The 25,418-nt window shown below is 36.5% G+C and overlaps 1 protein-coding gene across 3 annotated transcripts in view; it reads left to right on the top strand.

Moving 5' to 3' along the window:
- The window catches only part of CAMKMT (calmodulin-lysine N-methyltransferase), a 391,233-nt gene that overhangs the window by 400 nt on the left and 365,415 nt on the right, over positions 1 to 25,418 (top strand). For all 3 annotated transcript variants that reach the window (XM_028104052.2, XM_028104051.2, XM_028104050.2), the window contains exons 2-3: positions 4,984 to 5,156; positions 14,178 to 14,242. In XM_028104052.2, the coding sequence (XP_027959853.1) occupies positions 4,984 to 5,156; positions 14,178 to 14,242 (238 nt within the window). The remainder of the gene's footprint in view (positions 1 to 4,983; positions 5,157 to 14,177; positions 14,243 to 25,418) is intronic.

Genomic DNA, 25,418 nt, shown 5'->3' with positions numbered 1-25,418 from the left:
CTTGCTTCTACTAAGGGTCCCACCGAAAGCGAGGAATTAGATAGGGTGGGGCGGGGAGGGGGCAGCCAACGCTGAGTTCCTGGGAAACTCAGATGGAAGTAGATCTTCTTTTGGCTAGTTGTCTGCATCTGGGGGACTTTTCTCTTTGCTCGCCAATCCAATTGGTGGGACCGCCGCTCCCCGTCCTATGCTGCTTCTCTTTCCTGCTTCTGTTTTACTTCTTTCCCCGGATTTCTTCTGCTTCTTATCTGCCAGCCTGAGTCTGGCTCAAAGTTTGGCCCCTTTCTTGGAGATCTGCGTGGTTGACTGTGTTGGGACTGTGACGTTGCACGTGCTGTCGGTACAGCGGAGTGTGGAAGGTGTATCAAGAGCTGCTGCCTCTGTGTTTCGCTGGGATGTCAAGTTTTCATATTGATCTTGTAGTTTGAAATGATCAGCGAGATTCTTGGTGTCCGAGGTGGACTAGTCCGGGTGTATTGGTTTGTTTAATGGCGGTTATTTTCTAGTACTTAAGAGTTGCTGCTGTTACTGTTGCTTCAGTTGTATGCAAGTTTGACATATTTCTGATTTGACATCGCCGACCCTCTTTCCAAACTTCTCCCCCGCCAAACTTCTTGAAGTAAAATCTGTTTATTGTTTTGCACACCAGTGTTACGCCTTTGCTGAGGTTTCCTTCTGAAAACTTGGCTCAAGAGGACACTTTCCATTTCTGACTTGTATTTCGAGAAGAATTTTCCAGCAGCGGCTACTTTATTTGAGATTTGTGTTTAGTATTTTGAGGGTTACTTTGTTTGCAGTTGTCTCCCGTCACCTTTTCATATGGTGTCATGACATAACTCAGTGGTTATTTCCTTGTGGATGCTTTGAAACTCTTTCCAAAACATTGATGATCTGGTTTTGTTATTAATGTTACAAAATTATAGGGTAGGAAATACAGGTCCTCACAGATTACTATCATAGGAACCTTCTACAATGAAATAAACATGAGTTAAAGTTGAATTATCGATGTAGTCAATTAGGGCCTTAAATTTATCAAATCTTACTGTGATGGTTTCAGTGATGCTTAAAATCTCATTGTGATGATTTCAGTGATTCTTAGTATAGTAAGAAGGCCAGTTGACCAGCAAATATGTTCGTTCTGAGTTGCTATCTACATCAGAACCAGGACAAGCTTTAGCTATGGCTGCCATTTGTACTCCCCACATGTTTTGACATTTAATGTTTTAGTACACGTGTGTACTCTGCTTAGAGTCTTCTTATTTTCTTTCCTATTTGTTGAATGACTATTCATTTTTCAGAACTACATTTTAATGTCTTCTATGAAGCCTCTCCTGACTGGGCTGAGTTAGACCCTCAGCTCACTCTACCAGTGAACCCCATATCATATTTTTTGATCATTTGATTAGAGTCCATCTAACTTACTAGAATGGGAGTTCTCCCTGGAAAAAGATGATATTTTATTGATCTCCATCCTCTGCACGTTGCACGGTGCCTGGCTAGTTGTTTTTTTTTTTTTTATTAGCAGATGTTGTTAAGTGTTGTGGAAAACCTAAGAGTAAGAACAGGCTTTAAATGGCCCATAGTATCAAGTCCTCAGTGTATCGTATCAGTTAGCTGTTAATGAGTAACAAGCAACTACAACATTGAAATGGCCTACACCAGTGAGCATTTATTTTGTTTGTGCATCTGTGGGCCACCTGGGAGTTGACTGACATAGGCTGTCATCAGCAGACCGGCTCTAATCCTTGGACCAGTTGGCTGACAAATTCTCCTGGTGATGGCAGAGGTATAAGAGAGCAAGGGCAACCACCAAAACACATTTAAAGCCCTTGCTAACATCCTGTTGGCCAAAGTAAGATACTTGGCCAAGCTTAAAATCAAAAGGCAGAGAAGTATACTCTTTCCTTGAAGAGGGCAAGAAAGGAAGTGAATATTTTCCCATAATCTAATCTACCATGTATATTAAACATTTGTAAGTTCTTAGTGAATATGTCTCAAATGGACCATCCACGTCTTGTGTGCATCCAGAACTGGAAAACTCAGGAATCTAAACAGTGATAGAGATATGCAGCTCTCTGTCTTATGGCACATCCTCATGATATCTACTGTGTCTGCTTGTTTTCTTCTTCATAATTCTGTCATTCCCTTTCCCCACAGGGCTTCAATGCTCTGTAATGGTCCTTCACTTTAACTGTTCAATATTGTTTTTGGTTTTGTAATTAACCTTTTTTTAAAAGAAAAAACCGTGTTGACCTAGTTCATCATTTGATACCAGGTCACATGACAAATTGCTGACTTTTGAGCCTAGTGCTCACTTTAATCAGATGAAGACTATGGATCAATATTGATAGAGGCTTTGGATAGTATTCTGTTTTCCTCTTTGTTGGGTCTCATTACCTTATAGCAAAGATGGCTACTGGCAACTACAGGCTTTGATCATGCACTCAACTAGTGATCCAGGAGAAATGACCGTTTTTCCCAACACCCAGATAATGTCCATTAAATGACTCAAATAGGCCAAGCTTGGACCAGTTGTTGGGTCCAGGAGAATGAGGCACTTTGGCTACCTGGGACATTAGCCCACCCTGTGGCAGGGAAGATAACAGTCCCATGATTATTTCATAGGGTGAGGGAGGGGCAGTTCCCAAGAGGAAGGGATGTAGGGCAGGTGAAAAAGTATCATGACCATTACACACGTATTCACAAACACCTACAGAATGAATAATCTTACCTAGAGGTCTAATACTTGACTTAATCTGATTAAGGGAATATTTCACAGTATAATTTAAATTAAAGTACAGTGCCATATGTTTGAAACTATCAGTGCTGAAAGAGAGTGTGATTCTTTGCCTTTTCATAGCTCTCTGATGTTCAGCAAATTAACACCCCCTTGTTTCTTCTCTCATATAATTAGTATCTATCCCATAGGGTTATTTGAAGATTTAGTGAAGAGTGTGGTAAGACATGCATTAATTCTTCCTTAGACATTTGGTGTAATTTGCTGATGAGCAATCTGGGCCTGGCGTTTTCTTTGGTAAGATTTTTATTTATGCATTGCATTTTTTAAATTTTTTAAATTAGTTTTAGAGGTAGAATTTAGCATTTCATTAGTTGTATATAACACCCAGTGCTCATTACATCAAGTGCTCTCCTTAATGCCCATCACCCCATTACCCCTTCCCCCCACCCACCTATGCATTATATTTTTAAAATAGTTTAGCGCTATTCAGACTTTTTGTCTCTTCTTGTGTTGGTTTTGGTAGTTGTATTCTTCTAGGAACTTGTCCATTTCATCTAAATTTTCATAGTTTTTATAATATCCCTTTGCTATTTTTTAATGCCTGCTGGATCTATAGTGATCTTCCTGTGTCACATTCATATTTATATTTTCTCTCTTTTTTCTTCTTAGTGTTATCAAGGATTTGTCAGTTTTATTAATCTCTTCAAAGAACCAACTTTTGGTGTTTTAATCCTTCTAGCTATATTTTTGTTTTCTACTTTATTAATTTCTCTTTTTTAGGGAGCTTAATTTGCTTTTTGTAATTATTGCAGTGGATGCTTAGCTTACTGATTTTTAGCCTTTCCACAAATTTTCCTCTAAGTGCGAATTTATCTGCATTTCATATGTCTTGAAATGTGTTTTTATTATTCAGTTCAAAATGCTTTCAGATTTCCATTGGGTTTTCTTTCTTTTGGTTCATAAGTTATTTAGAAGTATATTGCTTTATTTCCAAATATATTTGGTGTTTTAGGTAACTTTTTAGTTATTTTTCATTTGATTATGACTATTAGGATGTTCTATATCTTCAAAAAAACTTTCTATTATGGGAAATGTCAAACATATACAAAATTAGAGATAATAGTATAATAAGCACTCAGATATCCATAAACTTCAACAATTTTTAATTCCTGACCAACTTTATTTTATCTCTATTCTCTCATCACACCCTCCCATCTCAGATTATTTTGAAATGAATCTCAGATATATCATTTTTTCCTACAGATATTCCAGTTGTAGGAAATACATATATATATTTTAAAATGTTTTTATTTTATTATTTTATTTTTTTTAAAAGATTTTATTTATTTATTTGACAGAGAGAGACACAGCGAGAGAGGGAACACAAGCAGGGGGAGAAGGAGAGGGAGAAGCAGGCTTCCCGCTGAGCAGGGAGCCCGATGCGGGGTTCGATCCCAGTGTCCTGGGATCATGACCTGAGCTGAAGGCAGACGCTTAACGACTGAGCCACCCAGGCACCCCTGATTTATCTTAAAACAGACACACAGACACGCACGCATGAGACAGGCTCAGAACAATATACCTGCCCCTGCCTAGGTAGTAGGTTTTGAAATTCAACTTTTATCCCCTAAGTCCACAGGCTGTAAAAGGTGCTGCTTGTCTTCTTAGCTCTTTCTATTGGAATTGGATCAATGTCCCCACAAGGAAAGTGATTGCAAAAGCCAGGCTCACCTCTCTAGATTTATTTCCTTTTTAAGTTATTAGACTGGTAAATCTTTACTAGTTGTCTGCTTTGTTCTTTGTTCTCTGCTACCTTTAGATAATGTTTTAAGATATTCTGTCCAGGGGCGCCTGGGTGGCTCAGTTGGTTAAGCATCTGACTCTTGGTTTCGGCTCAGGTCATAGTCTCAGGTCCTGGGATTGAGCCCCACATCGGGCTCCACACTCAGCATAGAGTCTGCTTGTCCCTCTCCCTCTGCTCTTCCCCCTGCTCACTTTCTCTCTCTCTCTCTCCCTCCCACTCTGTCCCTCTCTCTCCCACTCTCTCAAATAAATAAATAATAAAAAAATCTTAAAAAAAAATATGTTCTGTCCATCTTCTCTAGTTGTCTCCAGTAAGAGGTTGGTTTACATTATCTAATCTGCTATTATTGGGAATGAAATAATCTTACTTACTGCTTAAACTTTGAACATCTAACATGTGTTTATATAATATGAACACAATATTTGTTTTTATTTCAAAGGTTCTGAAGCAAAAGCACCTGGATGATTGCCTGCGACATGTATCTATAAGAAGATTTGAATCGTTTAATCTGTTTTCAGTAACAGAAGCCAAAAAAAGGTTAAATGAAGAGGAAGTTGGTGCATGGGTCCGATATACAAGTGTCTTCTATCCTGAGTACAGTATTTCTTTAAGGTAAACCATCACTCCGGTGACAATTTTTTTTTTTTAAGTATTTTTCTCTTGTAGAAGAAAAGCAGTCTAATAAGAATCTTATTATTCATTCTATTGAGTTTGGAGGTAATCTTGATCAGAACTTGGGTTTTGCAGCATTGTGTTAGGAAATCCTGCTGCTTTAACTGAGTTTTGTTGTATTCTCAGAACTAAAGAAAAAAGATTCTCAGGAATGTAGCAGCATTTGAGGACAAAGTGGCTTGCAAATCAAAAGGTTCTTTTAACCATTCTCTCATAGCATTTGACAAAAAACCCATTTCTTTTTGAGGAGGCAAGGAAGGCTGAAAGTGAACACAGAATTTTCCAAACTACTCTTCAAGTAGTAGTTATCTGAAAAATCAAGATTTGGTATTTTTCCCATTCATGTTTTGTCACTTTCAGAATAGAATCATAAGAATAGGAGGAGAAAATTCAGCTGAAAACACTGATACTGTGAGAAGCATACAGACTGTTCTGGCTTTAAAAATCATTTAAAAAGAGACAGGAGAGTTGCAAACTGAAGTAACAAGATACCATTTTTACTGAATTAATTTTCTCTCACAGTTATAGTCTAGCATGTTGCAATATTACTGTAGGTGTTTGATTTTATAAAATCTTCCTTTTTTGACAAGATTTCACAATTTGAAAGGGAGGGAGGAGCACATTTACAGTAACTGTAAGAAGTGCAAAAAACATTTTAAGTGGAATGTGACTGAATAAGGTTTAGGTGAGGTGAATAATTTTAAGAAAAAAAACTTTTCAAAAAGGATATCTATTTATAGTATATGTTTCGTGAACTATTTCAGTTTAAAATATCTAAGCTTTAAAAGATATAATAGCTTAAAGTTTGGGATCTGGATAAAAATTGACAAGGGTGAGCAGAGAAGAACAATTAGGATCTGGTTTCATAACTATTGAAAACTCCAAAAAGAAGATAAAAACCTAGGGATTTGTGAGCTTGCCTGGATATTCATTATGAGATTCTGATTCGAGTACCTCAACTGCCTCACATTCTGATGGAGATAGTCTAGTTCTTCCTTAGAAAAGGAGGAAAAATGCATTACATGCTTACTATGTGCCCCCTACAGAGCGAGGTGTCTTGATGTATGCTAATTCATGTAATCTTTACAGTAACTCTGTAAAGTAGAAATGAAGATGATTAAACAATTGGAAGATAGTATCTATAAGGAAATTAAAGAGAAGGAAGAACCGAGTGATCTAGTGGCAATCTTCAGGTGTAAAGTTCTAAAACACCCTCTACATCCACTGGTGACAAGATGCAGTAAGTGTAAAATGTGCCAAGAATAATTTCTTGACATCTTCGAGGTCCTGGTAAGGGTTAGCTCGAGAGAATGTGACATTTTCTGTTCTTTAGAGTTTTCAAACCAGGACGTGGTTCTTTGGCAGATGACCCTGATGTAGCAGGAACCCAGGCTCCAATGCAAACTGAGATGCCTTTCCAATGGCATGGTTCTTTGTGATATATCCATTTTTCAAAAAAATAAACGCAAGTCTGTTTGTATAAATATGGCATTGAACCCTCATTTATGGAGAGAAGACAGGTGACCAAGCTAAAACATTGGCCACAATGGCTACCAAGATTTATTCTCTCTCTCTCTCTCTTTTTTTAAAGATTTCATTTATTTATTTGACAGAAAGAGAGAGAGAGAGAGCACAAGCAGGGGGAGCGGCAGGCAGAGGGAGAGGGAGAAGCAGGCTCCACGAGGAGCAGGGAGCCTGATGCGGGGCTCGATCCCAGGACCCTGGGATCATGACCTGAACCGAAGGCAGTCGCTTAACCAACTGAGCCACCTAGGCGCCTCAGGATTTATTCTCTTTTTTCAAACTAGTTTGTTTCTCTCCACATTAGTAGTGCAAAAATAACAATAGCTTACATGTATTCTAGAGCTAAACACTATCTTAGAATAATTTTGAAAAGATCATAACCACATTAATAAAGGCTGACCACTGAGTGACTACTATATGACAAGCACTGTTGTGAATGGTTTACATGTATTAGTTTATTTAACCCACACAACTGTTTATGAGGTAAACACTGTTATTATCCTCATTTCACAGATGAGCAAAGTGAAACCCAGAGAGGTTAAATCACTCATCAAGGTCACCCGGCCAATGATTGTACCTCTATTCAAACCCCAGTGGTCTGGTTCCACAGCCTGTACTTTTTTTTTTTTTTAAGATTTTATTTATTTATTTGACAGAGAGACACAGCGAAAGAGGGAACACAAGCAGGGGGAGTGGGAGAGGGAGAAGCAGGCTTCCCGCTGAGCAGGGAGCCTGATGTGGGACTCGATCCTAGGACCCTGGGATCATGACCCGAGCCGAAGGCAGATGCTTAACGACTGAGCCACCCAGGCACCCAGCCTGTACTTTTGAAAACTTTTATGTTGAAATAATTACAAAAGTTCAGGAAGTTGCAGAAATAGCACAAGGAGTTCACATACCCTTCACCTAGCTATCTCCATTGGTAACATTTTATATAATGACAGTCACTGTCTGCACTTTCAACTTCTGCACATGCTGTCTTTCCTGAGGCAATCATGTATCCACTTATTCATTTTAGAGATGAAGGGATTGAGGCCCAGATAAACTAATTTCCTCATTGATTATTCTGAGCATTCTATTTCTTACTCCATAATTCTGTTACTGCATAGGAAATCACTGAAATTACTGCAGTTGCTTAGGTAGGGGAGGATATCTGCCAAGAATAGTTCATTCCATTCCATTGCCAATTTTGTTCACGTTGATTTCTTTTACCATTTCCTCTTGTTTTCTGTTATCTACCCAACATGGATCTCCATTGTTGTTCATTTAATATCATATCAACTCTTTTCTCAACCTGCTTCCATGACATTTCTTTAGCTACCTTTATCTTCTTCAGTATTGTTTGAATTGTGAGCATTCTAGTTTAAAAAAATTAGTTGCAGTAGCTAAAGGTAGTGGTTTAGAAGGTAGTTTTGGAATGGAGTACCATTATTTTCATCTACATTTTTTAAAGTTTGTTAAATCAGCACTATGGAATGATTGAAAAAAAAGTGGCGAATAGTTTTAAATAAATTTAAATCAACAAATATTTAATGGTACCTTCTATACAGGTTAACAAAAAGAAATGTAAGATATATTATCCTCAAGGGTTTTAAATATGTGAAAAGTTAAGTAATAAAAATATTAAATAAGAAGGAAGGGTAAGCATCCATTCTCAGAACTCTCATTAGGCATGCATAACTAATTTCCAAAGGCATGGAAGACTTCATACAAATTAGGAGTTTAGAGGTGAGAGTGATTTTCGGAAGGCCTTGAGGAGTTTAAACTCGTTCTGGAAGTAGTTGGAACTTCTGAGGGAAAGGGAGAAGTCATTTCAGATGAGGGCAAAGGCACTAAAAAATATCCAGGGGAAGAAAGTGCAAGGCAGAATTATCAGTGGCTCTTAGACCATCACAGTCTCTAGGGGAACTGTGGTCAATACATGTTATGTGATGGCTCTGTTTCTGGATTCTCATAAAGGGCTGAGCATTTGAGAGGTTTTGATCCTCAGAGAGTATAAATATAAACCCCATTTTCACTTTCTTAGTTCTTATCATCTGACGTCACCTGCTCCAGTTCAACAGGGATGATGCATGTAGTGATTAATAATTGTTATCAATATTTGTTGTATCCTTAAAATTTCCCTGTGTATTAATTTCTGTCTCTTTAAAGTTTTATTAGGCTTGAAATGAGTATCCTAAGAGGATAAATAACTAGATATTTGTGAATTCAAAGTACATAGTTGTATTTTGTTTGTATTATTGAAAGGTATATAAGCAGTGGCCTAAATTAAAACTTATTTTTTGTCAGCCTTGTATGATGATATTTAAAATGAAGGAATAGCAGGGAGAAGTAGGCAAGTGGGAATAGAAAAATAAAATGAAGGAACAGAGAATTTCCCTTAGTGGCTTTTTATCAGAGGCAAAAGTTTGGACAAGGTAAAAGTTAGTTAGACAAAATCCCCAAGATGTGTTGTTGTCTTTTCTGTGTATCTGAGGATAGTTGACTCTTTGTTCCTAAGTGAAGTACTGAAAGTTAGGAAATTAAAATCCAGGGTATGACTGCTACTTTATTCCTTGGCAAAGTCTTTCTGTCTTTCTGGTACTTTATTTTTATTTCTTAGAACCTTATAGGAAGAGGTTCTTATAATTAGATAGACGTTTGTATAGAGAACATCCAGGAGATTTTTTGTTTTAAAGATTTTATTTATTTATTTTGACAGAGAGAGACACAGAGAGAGAGGGAACAAAAGCAGGGGGAGTGGGAGAGGGAGAAGCAGGCTTCCCGTCGAGCAGGGAGCCCGATGCAGGGCTCCATCCCAGGACCCTGGGATCATGACCTGAGCTGAAGGCAGACACTTAATGACTGAGCCACCCAGGCGCCTCCATCCAGGAGATGTTTAAAGCTACCCCCCATCCTGCTGTTGTATAATCTGCAATTTGTTATAATATTTTGTTATAAACAGTGTTTATTGCATCAGTGCTAGAAATTGTTTCCCACTCTCCAGATTTCAACTCAATTTCAGTGCAGTAAGACTTTACATATTCTGGAAGCTTTAAATACTTGCATTATATTTGGAACATAGAAGTTCCCAAGTTAATCACTGATAAATGTGTGTATGTCACAGGTGTAGAAAAAGCTGAGAGGGCTGAACTCTCCTCTTCTTTCAATAAGACTACTGTTGCCATGGTAATTGCTGGATTAGAAGCCTAGAGCTTTTAAGTTTTGGCTTGTCCTGGGAGCTTATAATGGGCAAGACATCAGGAATGACTTTGTCTTTGACTGTGGTGCATCTTTTTAGTACAACAGATGCACTGCAGTCAGGTCACATATTGCTTCTCTAGGGAAAGGAAAACATAAAAGCTTCATCCCACTGAATTTAGTATGTACTCTGAGTGCTCATGAAATAACTAGTGATGGGAATGGTATGCTTATGAAATTAGATGTATGGAAGATTATCATTACATATGTGGTATATCATAGGTGCCCATTTAAAGTTTGACAAGGCTGGCATCTGAGACAAATATGAATACTGAATTTATATTTAAAAAGTATAGTTTTAGGGGTGTCTGGGTGGCTCAGTCGGTTAAACGTCTGACTCTTGATCTCAGATCAGGGTCTTGATCTCAGGTAAATCTCATGACTCAAGCTCCGCATGGAGCCTACTTTAAAAACAAAGTATAGTATTAATGTTAGTAGTGATACTAACAGCAGAGGTGAGTATTAAAACAGCTTTTGTTCTCTTGCATTTTATTTTATATTTTAGAAGGAACTTTGTAGAACCTTTCAAATATGATCCAGTGTATGCAGAAAATTAAAAGACTAATCCATTGAATCATGTTTTCGTAGAACTTAAATCATAGATATGGGCTAATATAACTTAGTTTTTTAGCTTGTTTTAAACTCCAATCACGATTGGTTATGTAGTTTGCTTACATATATATGATGCATGTAACTGTCTTACTCTATCTTTTTAGCTTCAGATGTACATCATAATGATTCAGCATTTTTATACATTATGAAATGATCCCCATGATAAGTCTAGTTACCGTCTATCACCATCCAAAGTTATTATATTATTAACTATATTCCCTGTGCAGTACATTACATCCCCATGAATTATTTATGTTTTATAACAAAAAGTTTTTTTTGTTTTGTTTTGTTTTTAAAGATTTTATTTATTTATTTGACAGAGACACAGCGAGAGAGGGAACACAAGCAGGGGGAGTGGGAGAGGGAGAAGCAGGCTTCCCGCGGAGCGGAGAGCCCGATGCGTGGCTCGATCCCAGGACCCTGAGATCATGACCTGAGCCGAAGGCAGACGCTTAACTGACTGAGCCACCCAGGCGCCCCAGTTTGTTTTTTTCTTAAAGATTTTATTTATTTATTTATTTATTTTTGAGAGAGAGTAGAGTGTGCGAGTGGGGGGAGGGGCAGAGGGAGAGGGAGAGAATCTGAAGCGGACTCCATGCTGAGCTCAAAGCCTGATGCAGGGCGCAATCTTACGACCCTGAGATCATGACCTGAACCTAAATCAAGAGTCATATGCTCAACTGACTCAGCCACCCAGGTGCCCCAATTATGAGAAGTGTTGTACCTCTTAGGCCCTTCACCTGGTTCACCCTCCTCCCCACCATAAACAACAGTTTGTTCCTGCATCTATGAGTCTGTTTTTGTTTATTCAGTTTTGATTTGCAGTCCCCTGATGACTAATGATGTCCATCCTTTCATGTGCTTTCACTTGTATGTGAAATCATATGGTTGTCTTTCTCTGTCTGATTTACTTCACTCTTTAGCCATTTATTTTTGAAAGACCTCCAAAGCATGTTGCATCTAGAATCAAGTTTTTCAAACCTTTTCCTTCTGAAAACCTCTCTTCTTTCTTCTTCTTCTAAAGCCTTTTAGGGCCCATTTTACTCTCTGGCTTTTCCTTTCTTTTTTTTGAGGGGGGGACCAGTTTTCTTTTTAATCAAGATAAAATTCATATAACATTAAATTCACCATTCTAATTAACCGTTTTAAACTGAAATTCGATGGTTTTCAGTATACATTCATAATGTTGTGCAGTCATCACCACTAATTCTAGAGATTTTTTTTCACTCCATAAAGAAATCCCATGCCCATTTGTAGTGATTCTCCATCTTCCTCCTCCCCCCCAAACCCTGGCAACTACTAATGTACTTTCTGTCTATATGGATTTGCCTATTTTGGACATTCCATATAAATACAATCATATAATATGTGGACTTTTATGTCTGGCTTCTTTCACTTAGAGTAATGTTTTTGATTCATCTGGGTTATAGCATGTATCATTATTTCATTACTTTTTTATGGCTGAATAATATTGTGTCATGGATAATACCACATTTTGTTTATCCATTTATCAGTTGATGGACATTTGAGTTGTTTCCACTTCTTGGCTATTACGAATAATGCTACTATGAACATTCATATGTAAGTTTTTGTGTGACTGTGTAAGTTTTTAATTCTCTTAGGTATGTACCTAAGGGTGAAATTGTTGGGTTGTGTGGTAAATCTTTGTTTAACATTTTAAAGAATGGCCAAATTGTTTTCCACAATGGTTGCACTCTATTTTGCATTCCTACTGGGAGTATTTCAGGGTTCCAGTTTTTCTCCATGTTTGCCAGCACTTGTTATTTTTCCTTTATTATTATTTTTTATTTTAGCCATCCTCATGGGTATGAAGTGATATCTCACTGTGGTTTTGATTTGCAGTTCCCTGATGATTAATGATGTCCATTTTTTGCCCATTTTAATTGGGTCATCTTTTTGTTGTTGAATCATGAAAGCTCTTTATATATTCTGGATACTAGACCTAGTGATTTGCATGTATTTTCTCCTATTCTGTGGGTTGTCTTTTCACTTCAATGATAGTGTCCTTTGATGGACAAAAGTTTTTAATTTTCATGACATTCAGCTTATCTAGTTTTTCTTTTTCTTTTTCTTTTTTTTTTTTGTGCTTTTGATATCATATTTAGCCCTGGCTTATTTTTAACCTCTAGTTCCAAACTCTTGCTATCTTTAGACTTCAGACTTTTCCTCTAGTAGCTTTTTTCCCCCTCTTCACATAATTATCTGCCCCAGTGACTTGCTCCTTAGTCCTCCTTACTCCATAGGCCATTCTTGGGAAAAGCTCAAAAGTCCTCAGTTCTAGAGTAGCTTAAAGTGCTTGTGAAAAATAAGTTACAACAACTTTTGTTGTTAGTGTGAGTGGGGGGTGGGGGGAAGAGCATAGGGAGAGGGAGAGGGTCTTTTTTTTTTTAAATTAGCATATATAGTGTATTATTAGTTCCAGAGGTAGAGGTCAATGACTTATCATTTGCATATAACACCCAGTGCTCATTACATCACGTGCCCTCCTTAATACCCATCACCCAATTACCCCATCCCCCTACCCACCTCCCCTCCAGCAGCCCTCAGTTTGTTTCCTATAGTTAAGAGTCTCTTATGGTTTGTCTCCCTCTCTGATTTCATCTTATTTTATTTTTCCCTCCCTTCCCATATGATCCTCTGTTTTGTTTCTTAAATTCCACATATGAGTGAAATCATATGATAATTGTCTTTCTCTCATTGACTTACTTCACTTAGCATAATTGAGGGAGAGAATCTTAAGCAGACTCCACACTCAGCACAGAGCCCGACTTGGGGCTCAATTTCACGACCCTGAGATCATGACCAGAGCTGGAATCAAGAGTAGGATGCTTAACCGACTGAGATCCAGGCACCCCAACAGATTTTTTTTTTTTTAATCACCACTGGAAAAGTATCTCAAACCCTATGACCTACTAACATTTGGGCCCATTTGTATATGAAGAATAGCATCTTTTGTAAGTATTAATAAAATATCAGTAATCAAATTAGGTATTTCAGGGGCAGGCTGTCAAGTGAATAGAGATTAGAATTAAAGGGAGTGGTATTAAAGTTAGTGGGGAAAAGATAAAAAACGATTTGCACTCCCTGACATTTAGAACCTTCTAATTGTGGATTGTGCAGACCTGAAGGTTGGTTAGTTCTTTTTGACTGAAGTTCTGAATTTGTTGGGCTGGTATAGAGGAAATCTATTTATTGTTGGGTGTGGTTCTGGAGGTTGATGACTTATTTTTCTTTTGAGATTCTCAAAAGTAAGGTTTTGTTTTGTTGTCTTTAATAATCTACCTCACCTTTATATAGCTAAAACAACAATAAAAATTATTTACTAGTACTTTAAAATGTACATTAATCATCAAGAATATCATTACATTAAATATTCTGAGAAATGTGTTCTGTTATTTCTTTTCCTTCTCCCTCTAGTGGGCAGAAAATATTTTGAAAATATAACAGGGAAGGGTTTATTTGTATTGGGTGGGTATATCACAATACACAGTCTCAGGTTTTAAAAAAATTTAATAAATCTTAATATTTCAGAATCATTAAAGAAAATGCTTTATTTCTTTCTAGGCGTAATAATGGATCTTTGAATGTTGAAGATGTTCTTACCAGCTTTGACAATACAGGCAATGTTTGTAAGTTATATGTTCCCTTTGAGGAACTATTTTTAGTGTTTTAAAAAGTGAATTTATAATTAGTGTTTTTTTCACTGATTTTTATTATAGTGATGTGTGTGCGTAATATAAACTCTTACTGTTTTTAGCTGTGAGATAAGCTTCATATAAGATGGACCTACAAAGTGGGTTAAGGCTATTTTTACACTTTGCAGTTGTGTGAGTGTGTGTGTGGGTGCATGTGTGTGTGTGTGTGTGTGACAGAATGTAGGTCAGAAGGAACACTGGACTCTCCAGTACTATCTCTTTTGTTTCTTGTTTCCATTTTGACCTTCTCAGTTAATCCAGCAGATCGACTGTCTCTTTTTTCTTTGCTGTGTTTTAGGTACTTTCTTTTCCACTTCCTGCTTCTTCTCTTTTTTCACTTTGGAATAAAACCAGAACGTGTGTTTTCCTTGCTGTTAATACAATGCCGGAAGGTTTTTGTTTTATGCAGCATTATACTATAGAACACGTTGTCTTTTCATCTAAGGTTCTGATTGTCGTGTTAGATTTCTCCATTGAGAGAATCATTTAAATAATTATCATGCCACAGGATGAAAGAAATCAGCCAAGAATATCTTTATATCACTGTGTTAAGCAATATACGATGATCAGAGCTGTGTATTTCTTCATGTGTGTTACTTAGGATATTTTTCTTAACATAGTGAATTATCAGTTTAATATGGCCCTTTTATTTTTATTTTATTTTTTTAATATGACCTTTTTAAATGTAAAAATTGTACTCAAATACTTTTTTTCTCAAAGGAAATTTCATAACTGTATTCTCTGAACTAAAATAACATACTTTGCTAACAGTACTACTTTATCAGATGCCCTCTCATTTTAGATCTGCATAGAATAATGTTCAGCGATACTCAGGCAGTAATTTTGTTTTTATGTCCATATATGGCAAGCTTTTGATAATATATAAAAATAATTATATATTTTGTCACTAAGGAATCTATAAGTATCCCCAAATTACCCAAAAATATTTAAATAATATGGGTTTCTTTTTCATAGATAGTTACAAGTGTACCTTTTAGTTTCTACATGTTGGCACTTGCTGAATTCTTTCCCACTTAGGCATATCTCATTTTATTGGGGATTAGGGCTAGTGGTGGTTGAGGAGACATTCTCCTTTAGTTCTGGGGTAAGGTGAAATAACATTAAGTCAGGCTTATGCATGTATAGTTTAGGAACATGATACCAGAATGTTAAATGTGGAATTTTTGATTCAGTGATGGAAAAATCAAGCATTGTTTCCAGTGGCTCAGTATGAAATAGGGCCACTAGCTGGCAGCATTATGTAAAAATAAAAATACATTCCTAAAGGTCTATGCTATTATTTTATACATGAATAACTATCTTGTCCTTCTCTGACATTTTTCTCATCAACTTGTTCCACACTACCTTCATCCACCCCCAGTTGTTGTATTGACAAATGGAGAAATTGCATGCAAAAGATATTTTTTCACTGATGTTGTATTGTTTGGTGGGAAGGTTTGAGTCTTTGGAATGAGACTCATCTACATTTGAATCTTGGCTCTGAAATTCATCTTGAGCAATTTATATTATGTCAGTTTATATCAATTTATATTATTTCTTAGAACTGGATAGACTATATAGAAAGTATATAGCATATACTACATTCCTCATAGTTGACACTCAGTAAATGGAAGCTATTTATTAATTATTACTGGTGATGAGTGCCTCTAAAATGTCTTCCATCTTTTTCTAATAATGAAGATAATATTATTAAGTTTGTTCTCATGTTTTAAAATAAGCTATTTTGATTGAACTTTTTCCTGATACAAAGCAGGAAAAAATAGATAAGATTACCAAAATAATAATTTATTCAAATGTCTTGTTACAAATGTTGCATTAAGAACCTGAATATATTGCCAAATGATAGAAGTGGTGACAAAAAAAGACTTATTAAAACATGTTGTTTGGTGTAACTTTTATATTATCCTCTTATTTAAAAAAAAATCTGTACTTATATTTTACTTAATGATAAATTGGTAAAATCCTGTTACAATAGCACAAATATTGATTATAACTTTTATATAATCTTTGCCAAGGCTTAAAGTGATCAGTGATAGAAAAAGTGATTTATTGCTTGACGCCTCAAATGTTTGATTTTATACTAATAGTGGTATTAGGTTGAGTTTGTGAGTAGAAATCCCAGCAGAGGGCGCCACAATCATAATTCTGTTTTACAGTCCAATATAATCGGAATAAATAACTTGAAAAATAACGGTAAGTTTTCATCATGTAAACATATGAAGATGTGTGCTTAAAAATTTCCATTTGATTTATTTCTCATATATTTAATATATTCAGCAATTCATCAATACAAAAAATAGATTTTCCTGAGTTATTTTTGAGTTAATTTTTTTGTCTTGTTTTAAATATAAGTTTAATTTTTATACTTCTGGCTTTATATAAAGGGATACTTTTGGTCTTGTTAATCTTGACAGCAAGAGTTCTGTATAAGAATGCCTATTCCAGGGGCGCCTGGGTGGCTCAGTCTGTTAAGCATCTGCCCTTCGGTTCGGGTCATGATCTCAGGGTCCTGGGATCGAGCCCTGTGTTGGTTGGGCTCTCTGATCAGTGGGGAGTGTGCTTCTCCCTCTGCCCCTCCCCCTGCTTGTGCTCTCTCTCTGTCAAATAGATAAATAAAAACTTTTTTTTAAAGATTTTATTTATTTATTTGAGAGAGAGAATGAGAGAGAGAGAGAACATGAGAGGGGGGAGGGTCAGAGGGAGAAGCAGACTCCCCGCTGAGCAGGGAGCCCAATGCGGGGCTCGATCCCAGGACCCTGAGATCATGACCTGAGCTGAAGGCAGATGCTTAACCATCTGAGCCACCCAGGCGCCCCGATATTCTTCTTTTTTTTAAAGATTTTATTTATGTAGGGCGCCTGGGTGGCTCAGTTGGTTAAGCGACTGCCTTTGGCTCAGGTCATGATCCTGGAGTCCTGGGATCGAGTCCCACATCGGGCTCCCTGCCAAGCAGGGAGCCTGCTTCTCCCTCTCCCTCTACTGTCTCCCCTGCTTGTGCTCTCTCACTCTCTCTGTCAAATAAATAAATAAAATCTTAAAAAAAAAAAAGAATATCTATTCTAAATCACCACCGTGGTAGTACACTGAGGGTACACTGAAAGATATTTAAATGAGGAAAAATTTCTAATACTATGAGAGAACCAATAGATGGAATTATTCATTTGTTTCAAGATAGTTTCCAGGTTAATAAAACTTCCTGATACTAGAAAAAAAATAATGAAAATATTGTATAGTTATAAAAACCTGATATGTGTATATGTACAAAATACATATGTGTGTGTGTGTATATATACATGTATATACACAAAATATATTCATGGTTTAATAGAACCATTAATCTCAATTTTAAGTTAATTGTTAAAACCAAGTAATGATTTTATTCATTGTAAATTTTCAAAGATGAAAGGTTCAGTTTTACTTCCTGAATTTGTTCTCTAACCAAAAAGATACAAAAAAATCTTTAATTTTGGATAATAAATGAAACTTCTAGATAGTTTCTTATTTCCTGATATATTAGAAAATATTTTTTATATTTACCTTTATTATTTAGAAGCATTTTGTGTTTTTAAATATATGACCTGTAAAGTGTTTTATATTTTTGAGCTATCCTTTCAGAGTTTGAATTTCTTCGAATGTTGTAAGAAGAAATTAAAAATGAATCTCAGACAATCATTTTGGCATAATGATTTACTGCTCTATAGAATATATTTGCTATTGTGGGAAACACATTATTTTGAAAGCCAGGCTCCCTTTTTGCTTACCTCTATTTAGGAATAGGTATGCATATTTCATTTTTTAGGTTCTACTACTTCAGAACCTGCTTCCTTTTCAAATATCAAAGCTGTTCTCTGGAGAGGTTATGTCTGCTGTTGATTCATCATGCCTGGAAAGAGATACCATCTTGCTACCTAGGGAGAAGTATAGGATGGCATCCTTCACCTCAGATGAAGTGCTGGCTGCTTCTGTGTTTCACATAACAGGTCACTCGAATACTCTGGGTAACAGGGGAGTACTCTGCAAGCACCAGAGTAGATCGCTTACTTCTGCTTTCCCTGTGAGCACAGTCTCCTTTCCAGCAAGTCCCTAACCTCTAATCAAAGAAGCCCCACTATGCTGTGTCTCTTCCAAACCCACTTTCTCTTTCTCCAAAGTCATCTCTTTCCTCTAATGAAATGAATTTTTTAAAAATGTGATTCTCTCCAAGGCTTAGTTGATTCAAGTTTGGTTGTTATAGTATATAATATAACTATTTGGTATTTGTAAAATCTCATTAGTGTTGGGGTTATAATAGCTTCATTTGGACTTTTTTTTTTAGCATATCATCTTTCATTTGACAGCTTGAGCAGATGAGGTAATACTTATACAATTTATTGTGCACAGTATATGCAATATAATATGTATAAGCCTTTAAAGGATAGGAAGTCAGTAATAATATATCACTGCAATAACCTAGTGTGTGAATCAGGATCCCTGGTGAACACTGCAGCTTAAATTTGGGGAATGTATTGGTAAGACCCCTTCTGCCATTCTTTGAAAAACATTTTTTTCTTCTGGCTGGGCTAAATGACATGGGGTTGGTATCTCAGTCTCCTGGAGAAATTTGTGGACCCTCTGCCTTGTATACTCTCACATGTGACAATGGTAATTCTTTACCCCCCCAATGAATCCCAGGACTGACCTGGACTTTTAATGCACACAGGTACAGTCTCCTGCTTCTAGATCCTTCCTAGTGTCTGATAGCAGGACCTGTTTTGTGATGTATCCAAAACGGATCTCTTTCAGTTTAGTAATAACTAAGGATCTTATGCATTTTAACTGCATTTGGGAAACTAAGAGAAGGTAACCATCTCTCAGGAAATATAGTCTGAATTTTTAGTTTTTGTTTCATTGTTATTGTGTTACATAGTTAGGCCTGTAATATCAGTGGAATATCAAAAGCTTCAGGTATATCAGCTTAGATTTAAAAATTTTTTCCTCATTCAAATAAAAGTGTGTGCATGCACGTGCATGTATGTGCATGTATGTGTATAGGTGTATAATACATATATGCCTATCCAAGTGTATGTAGATATACATGTATGTATATAAAATATATACTTGGTATAATCAAAGTACCTCTTTGATTAAAAAGTGAGAAATTTGGGCTTTTATAGATAATTGCTCTCTTTTTAACTTAGTGGGTTCATGGAAGGATCATGGAATATGAAGTTCAGGTTTTAGTTCTGCCATTTACTAGCTGTCTAGGCAAGTCTTTGAACAAATCTTAACTCCTTATTATGATTGAATAAAAAACAATAACTTATAGTGTGGTAAACATAATGTTAGGTAATGTGAGAGCTCTGTGTAAATTATATGTGTATTAGTATTAATATCATCTGTCTCATTTGTTATTCTTGAACCTTTTCAATATATTTGATATTGGAAAATAGCACAAGGGGTGCCTGAGTGGCTCAGTTGTTGAGCGTCTGCCTTCGGCTCAGATCATGGTCCCAGGGTCCTGGGATCGAGCCCCACGTCGGTCTCTCTGCTTGGCAGGAAGCCTGCTTCTCCCTCTCCCACTCCCCCTGCTTGTGTTCCCTCTCTCGCTGTGTCTCTCTCTGTCAAATAAATAAAATCCTAAAAAAAAAAAAAAGGAAAATAGCACAAGATAGGAAATATTTTTAGTGTGTGCCGTCCTTAATATTTTTACATTATTCTGTTATGTGAAAACATGGTGTAAAGCCACATAATTAAAACAGTGAGTGTCAATGCAGAAATACACATATAAAGCAATGTTTTAGAATAGAGGGTTTGGAAAGATAAATATATGTGATTTATCATATGTTGAAGATGGAATTTCAGTAGGAGAGGAAAGGATGGATTCTTCAACAAATAGTGTCTGGAACCATTTATTAGAAATTTAGAAAAAATAACAAAGCTGAATCTCTCCTTTATGTTATGTAGCAATATAAATTTAAGTTGGATTAATATTTAAGTAAAAATCCTCACTCCTAGATATTTCAGATAAATAATTTTATAATATTAAAATAAGGAAGGCCCTTCTACGTGTGGCCCAAACCCCATGAATTTAAAGGTGAATATATTAACTAAATAAAGATTTATAAAGCATCAAAAAAGTTGAAAGACAAATGACAAACTGGTTATTATTTGTGACATACATGCAGACAAAGATGTATTTTCTTTATTGAATAAAGAGCTCCCACAAAGCAATAGCAAAAACAGATTGCAGATCTATAAGAAAAAGACAAAACTTAGCCAGAAGTTAGGACAAGTTATTTCACAAAAGAAATACCAATGCTCTACAAACAACACATCAAATGATTATTTTACTAGGAATGAAGTAATGAAATGCAATTAAAACACTGAGATATCATTTTCGTTCATCAAAAAGGCAAAATGAGAGAAGATAGGCAATAATCAGTGAATTACAGGGAAATGGGTCTTTTCAACTACTGTTGGTTGGAGGGTAAGTTATTCTACTTTTAGAGGTGATCTGGTGATATTTTTCATAATTTTAAGTATCCATATAATTTTGATTAATAATTTTCTAAAAACTAATGAAACCATTATGGGAAGATGGAATATAGAAGAATTCATTGTAGCACAAAGAACAACTGGTAAAAGCATCAATCTTAAATTTTAGTTGACGGGTGGATTATGGATAATCCATGGAAATGGAGTATTATATAGCTGTTCAAGATCTCTAAATCATATTGGGTTAAAAAATCACTTTGGGAATATGATCTTATTTCTGTAAAATACATAGATATCCATTAAGTACGTGTGTACGTAGGTCATGCATAGAACTGTATCTTAATGTTCATCATGTTTTCTTGGGGTATTGGGGTTATGAATGATTATTACTTTCTCCTTTATACTTTCCAGTATCATTTGATTTTTTTATGGCACGTACTGGTTTTATAACTGGAATAAGCAATGTTCTTTTCATTTGGAAATAAAAAGTAGGTACTCTTTAACTTCCAAATTGAGTATTAATTTTTTTGAGTGAAAGCTGTGATAAAATATCAAATAGCTAGGACAGTTCTGTGGAAAAAAGGGAGCAATTCATTTTACCAGTGAAAAATATAAAATATTTTGTTTTAAAATAGCACATTTCTCCATGGAGCTCAGACCATGTTAGATGTCAACGTATTACTCTCCCAATACTCTTATGAGATAAGAAATCAGAGATCAAATCATTCTAGCCTCATATTATGTCGGGGGGGGAGTACAAAGAGGCTTAAAATGTCAGTCAGTGGCAGAATATTGGGCTTGGGCATAGATAATTTACAAGTTTTGTTAAAAAATAAATTTTAGGTTTCAGTTCATTATACAGTTTTTACATGTGGTTGATGGTCAGTGGCCCTGAGACTGTCGTAGGCCCCAGTGTCAGTGGGGAGCTGGTGGTATGCATCACTGGCACTGGATTTGGCACTTTGCCTTTTTTTTTTTAAAGATTTTATTTATTTGGGGCGCCTGGGTGGCTCAGTCGTTAAGTGTCTGCCTTCGGCTCAGGTCATGATCCTAGTGTCCTGAGATAGAGCCCTGCATCGGGCTCTCTGCTCAGCGGGAAGCCTGCTTCTCCCTCTCCCACTCCCCCTGCTTGTGATCCCCCTCTCGCTGTGTCTCTCTCTGTCAAATAAATAAATAAAATCTTTAAAAGAAAAGATTTTATTTATTTATTAGAGAGAGAGCATGAGAGAAAGAGAGAGAGAGAACGAGAGCACAAGCAGGGGGGAGGGGGAGGAGGGGGAGAAGCAGACTCCCTGTTGAGCAGGGACCCTGATGCGGGACTCGATCCCAGGACTCTGGGATCATGACCTGAGCTGAAGGCAGATGCTTAACTGACTGAGCTACCCAGGTGCCCGGCACTTTGCCCTTCTTGAGAATCACAATGTACATGTAGTTTGTAGTCTTTGTGAGAAAGACTTCTGGAGGGTAGGTTAGAAAAAATTTATAGAGGGTAGGCTAGGTTTCTACATGGTAGTTTTCCTAGCCATGTATATCTCCAGCTATCTGACTACCTAGCTCCATAATTGTCAGGGTGGTTTTTTCTTTTGACACAGTATTGGGTAAGCATGTCCCTAAGTCATAAACAGAGTCCTATTCATTTGTTATTAATATTTACCAGGGAGGGAACACTTAGAAGACCTCTTGTTTTAGTTCACTTTTAAAATTTTTATTTGATTGAAAAATGGGCAGAGGACCTGAATAGACATTTTTCCAAAGAAGACATACAGATGGCCAAAGGCACATGAAAAGATGTTCAACATCGCTCATCATCAGGGAAATGCAAATCAAAACCATGACAAGATAATACCTTAAGCCTATCAAGATGGCTACAATCAAAAAGACAAGAAAATAACAAGTATTGACAAGAATGTGGAGATAGAGGAACCCTTGTGCATTGTTGGTGGGAACATAAACTGGTATAGCCACTGTGGAAAACAGTATGGAGGTTCCTCAAAAAATTAAAAATAGAAATACTGTATGATCCAATAATTCTACTACTCAGTATTTACCCAAAGAAAGTGAGAACACTGGGGCGCCTGGGTGCCTCAGTCATTAAGCGTCCACCTTAGGCTCAGGTCATGACCCCAGGGTCCTAGGATCAAGCCCCGCATCGGGCTCACTGCTCTGTGGGAAGCCTGCTTCTCCCTCTCCCTCTGCTCCTGCTTGTGTTCCCTTTCTCGCTGTGTTTCTCTCTGTCAAATAAATAAATAAAATCTTTAAAAAAAAAAAAGAAAGTGAAAACACTAATATGAAAAGCTATATGCACCCCTTTGTTTATTGCAGCATTATTTACAATAGCCAAGGTATGGAAGTGGCCCAAGTGTTCACCTACAGACAAACAGATAAGGAAGATGTGATATATACACAATGGAATATTACACAGCCATAAGAAAGATGAGATCTTGCCATTTGTGACAGCATGGATGGACCTAGAGGGTATTATACTAAGTGAAATAAGTCAGACTGAGAAAGACAACATGATTTCACTCACATGAATCTAAAAAACAAAACAAGTGAATGAACAAACAAAAAGCAGAATCAGACCTATAAATACAGAGAACAAATTGGTGGTTGAAGAGGGAAGGGGGGGTAAAGAGGTGGGCAAATTGGATAAAGCGGTGTGGGAAATACAGGCTTCCAGTTATAGGGAATATAGTCAATGATACTGTAATATTGTTGTATGGTGACAGATGGGAGCTACATGTGTAGTTAGCATAGCATAACATAGAAACGTGTTTGAATCACTGTTGTAATAGAACATTGTGTGTCAACTCTACTCAAAATTTTTCATTTGAAATAAAAAATTATAGAGTGGGAATGATTCTCTTTGATAATAGGAGGTGCTGCTATCATGAGAAAAGAGTGAAATAAACCCTATAATCCCCTGTAGATTCATCACATGTGTTACGCTTAATCACTGCAGTAACACTGGAATGTAGTTCATATCTTTGCTGTAAACCTGCTAGTTTTTCCCTCTTTTAAGTAGTTGAAGGAATGTTCCTAATTTAGGTGCCTCCAAGTTTTAGCAGAAGAGATATATGCCAAACAAATCTTTTTTCCTTTCCCCTCTGAGCAAATATTGAGTAGTACTTCTTTTTCCATCTTCTTTTAAAGAACTACCATTTTTTTTTGCACCCCCCCATAGGATTTATCAGGAACTTTGTGAATATTATTCCCATTTAGTGTTCTTAACTTTGCAAGGGATGAGGAAACTGATACTCAGATAAAGATAACTTGCTTAAAAATTAATATTTAGTAGGTTTTTACACAGGAATTTATAACTATTCTATATTTCTTGAAGGTAGCATTTCCCCAAAGTGGCGAGAAATGAATTTTAAAAAAAGTTCACGGTGGGAATTGGAACTAAAAGTGGTAACTTGGAGTGCTAGAAAATAACTTCGGCAAATGGAAAAGAATTCTGTCCAGTGGATTGTATCTCAGAGGAGACTGATTAAAGGTCACTGGAAATGGGCTCTGTAGGGTTCCTGAGAGGTAGTTGACAATCTAATGGAGTGGAGATTTGGGGAGTGAGGATGGGGCAAAAGAATGCATTTTCTCTTAATAGTCTGAAACCTAATGTGGCTTTTGTTTTATATCAGGTTTTTTTTCTTTTTTCTTTTTGGGAAGTGCTGCTTTTTTGCACAAAATACAGTAGTACCAGTGATTTATGTTTTTACATAGCCCTTTCTCTGATGTACTCAATGCATTTCTCAAGCTTATGGCTATAGTGATATTTAAGAATTGCTTAACATAAACATAAGTCACACAAAAAGCTTGGCAGAAAGGATATTCTTGTCTTTAGCAAAGTTGTTTGGCTTGTAACCAGCCTTTCCACAGGGGAATTATGGATATCTGGACACCTGTATGGCCTATGTGTGTTATGCTACCCTCTGAAGGCTTGATGTGAACAAACTATTTGGTGATTGAATGAATTTAGTGTTTATGCATATGTATCTCATCTTTCTCATGTTTTTCCCTCTCACCCTTCACCTTCTACTCCTATCCCTGAATCTATTTGTGCTTTATCCTGGGGAGGTGGGGACAGTTCATGGAAGGAATAAGGAAAAGTTTCAGATCATTCTGTGTATATGAGCTGGAACAAGTGGATGCATTCTGTGTGTTGTAGATGCTCCACATGCTCATGATCTGCTTGTCCTAGTATGCTGGATCAGGTAGAGTCTTTGCTCCTAGTGGTAAATTCATGGTGTGTTTGAAGCTTTTGCCCATTCATGTTGTTGGAGGCCAGACTTCTGTGTCATTGCCATTTACCAGGGGTCCCTTAGTTTCTGACTGTAAGATGTGGTGGAATCCAGAATTACAACTTAAATAAAGTATCATTTTTTGATTATATGATAGTCAAAGAAAGAAAAATAGTATTTTGATTAATCCTGGACTTTGGTTTTATTTTAATATTTAAATTATTTTAATATTTTATTTTATTTTAACATTTGACAACCCAATCAGAGTTTAGTGGGGATTGGTTGGACTTTCATTATGTACAGTTGAGAAGTAGCATATATTCATGTAACATACAACTCCTCTGCTTGTGCTTGTCCCTGGATCCTTTCAAGGAGAA

Source organism: Eumetopias jubatus, unplaced genomic scaffold (genome assembly GCF_037043125.1).
Source record: "Eumetopias jubatus isolate StellerSeaLion01/CBP00866 unplaced genomic scaffold, mEumJub1_p1.0 scaffold_9, whole genome shotgun sequence".
NCBI lineage: Eukaryota > Metazoa > Chordata > Mammalia > Carnivora > Otariidae > Eumetopias > Eumetopias jubatus.
Note: the sequence above shows the minus strand (reverse complement) of the source record. Positions and strands in the feature narration are given on the sequence as shown.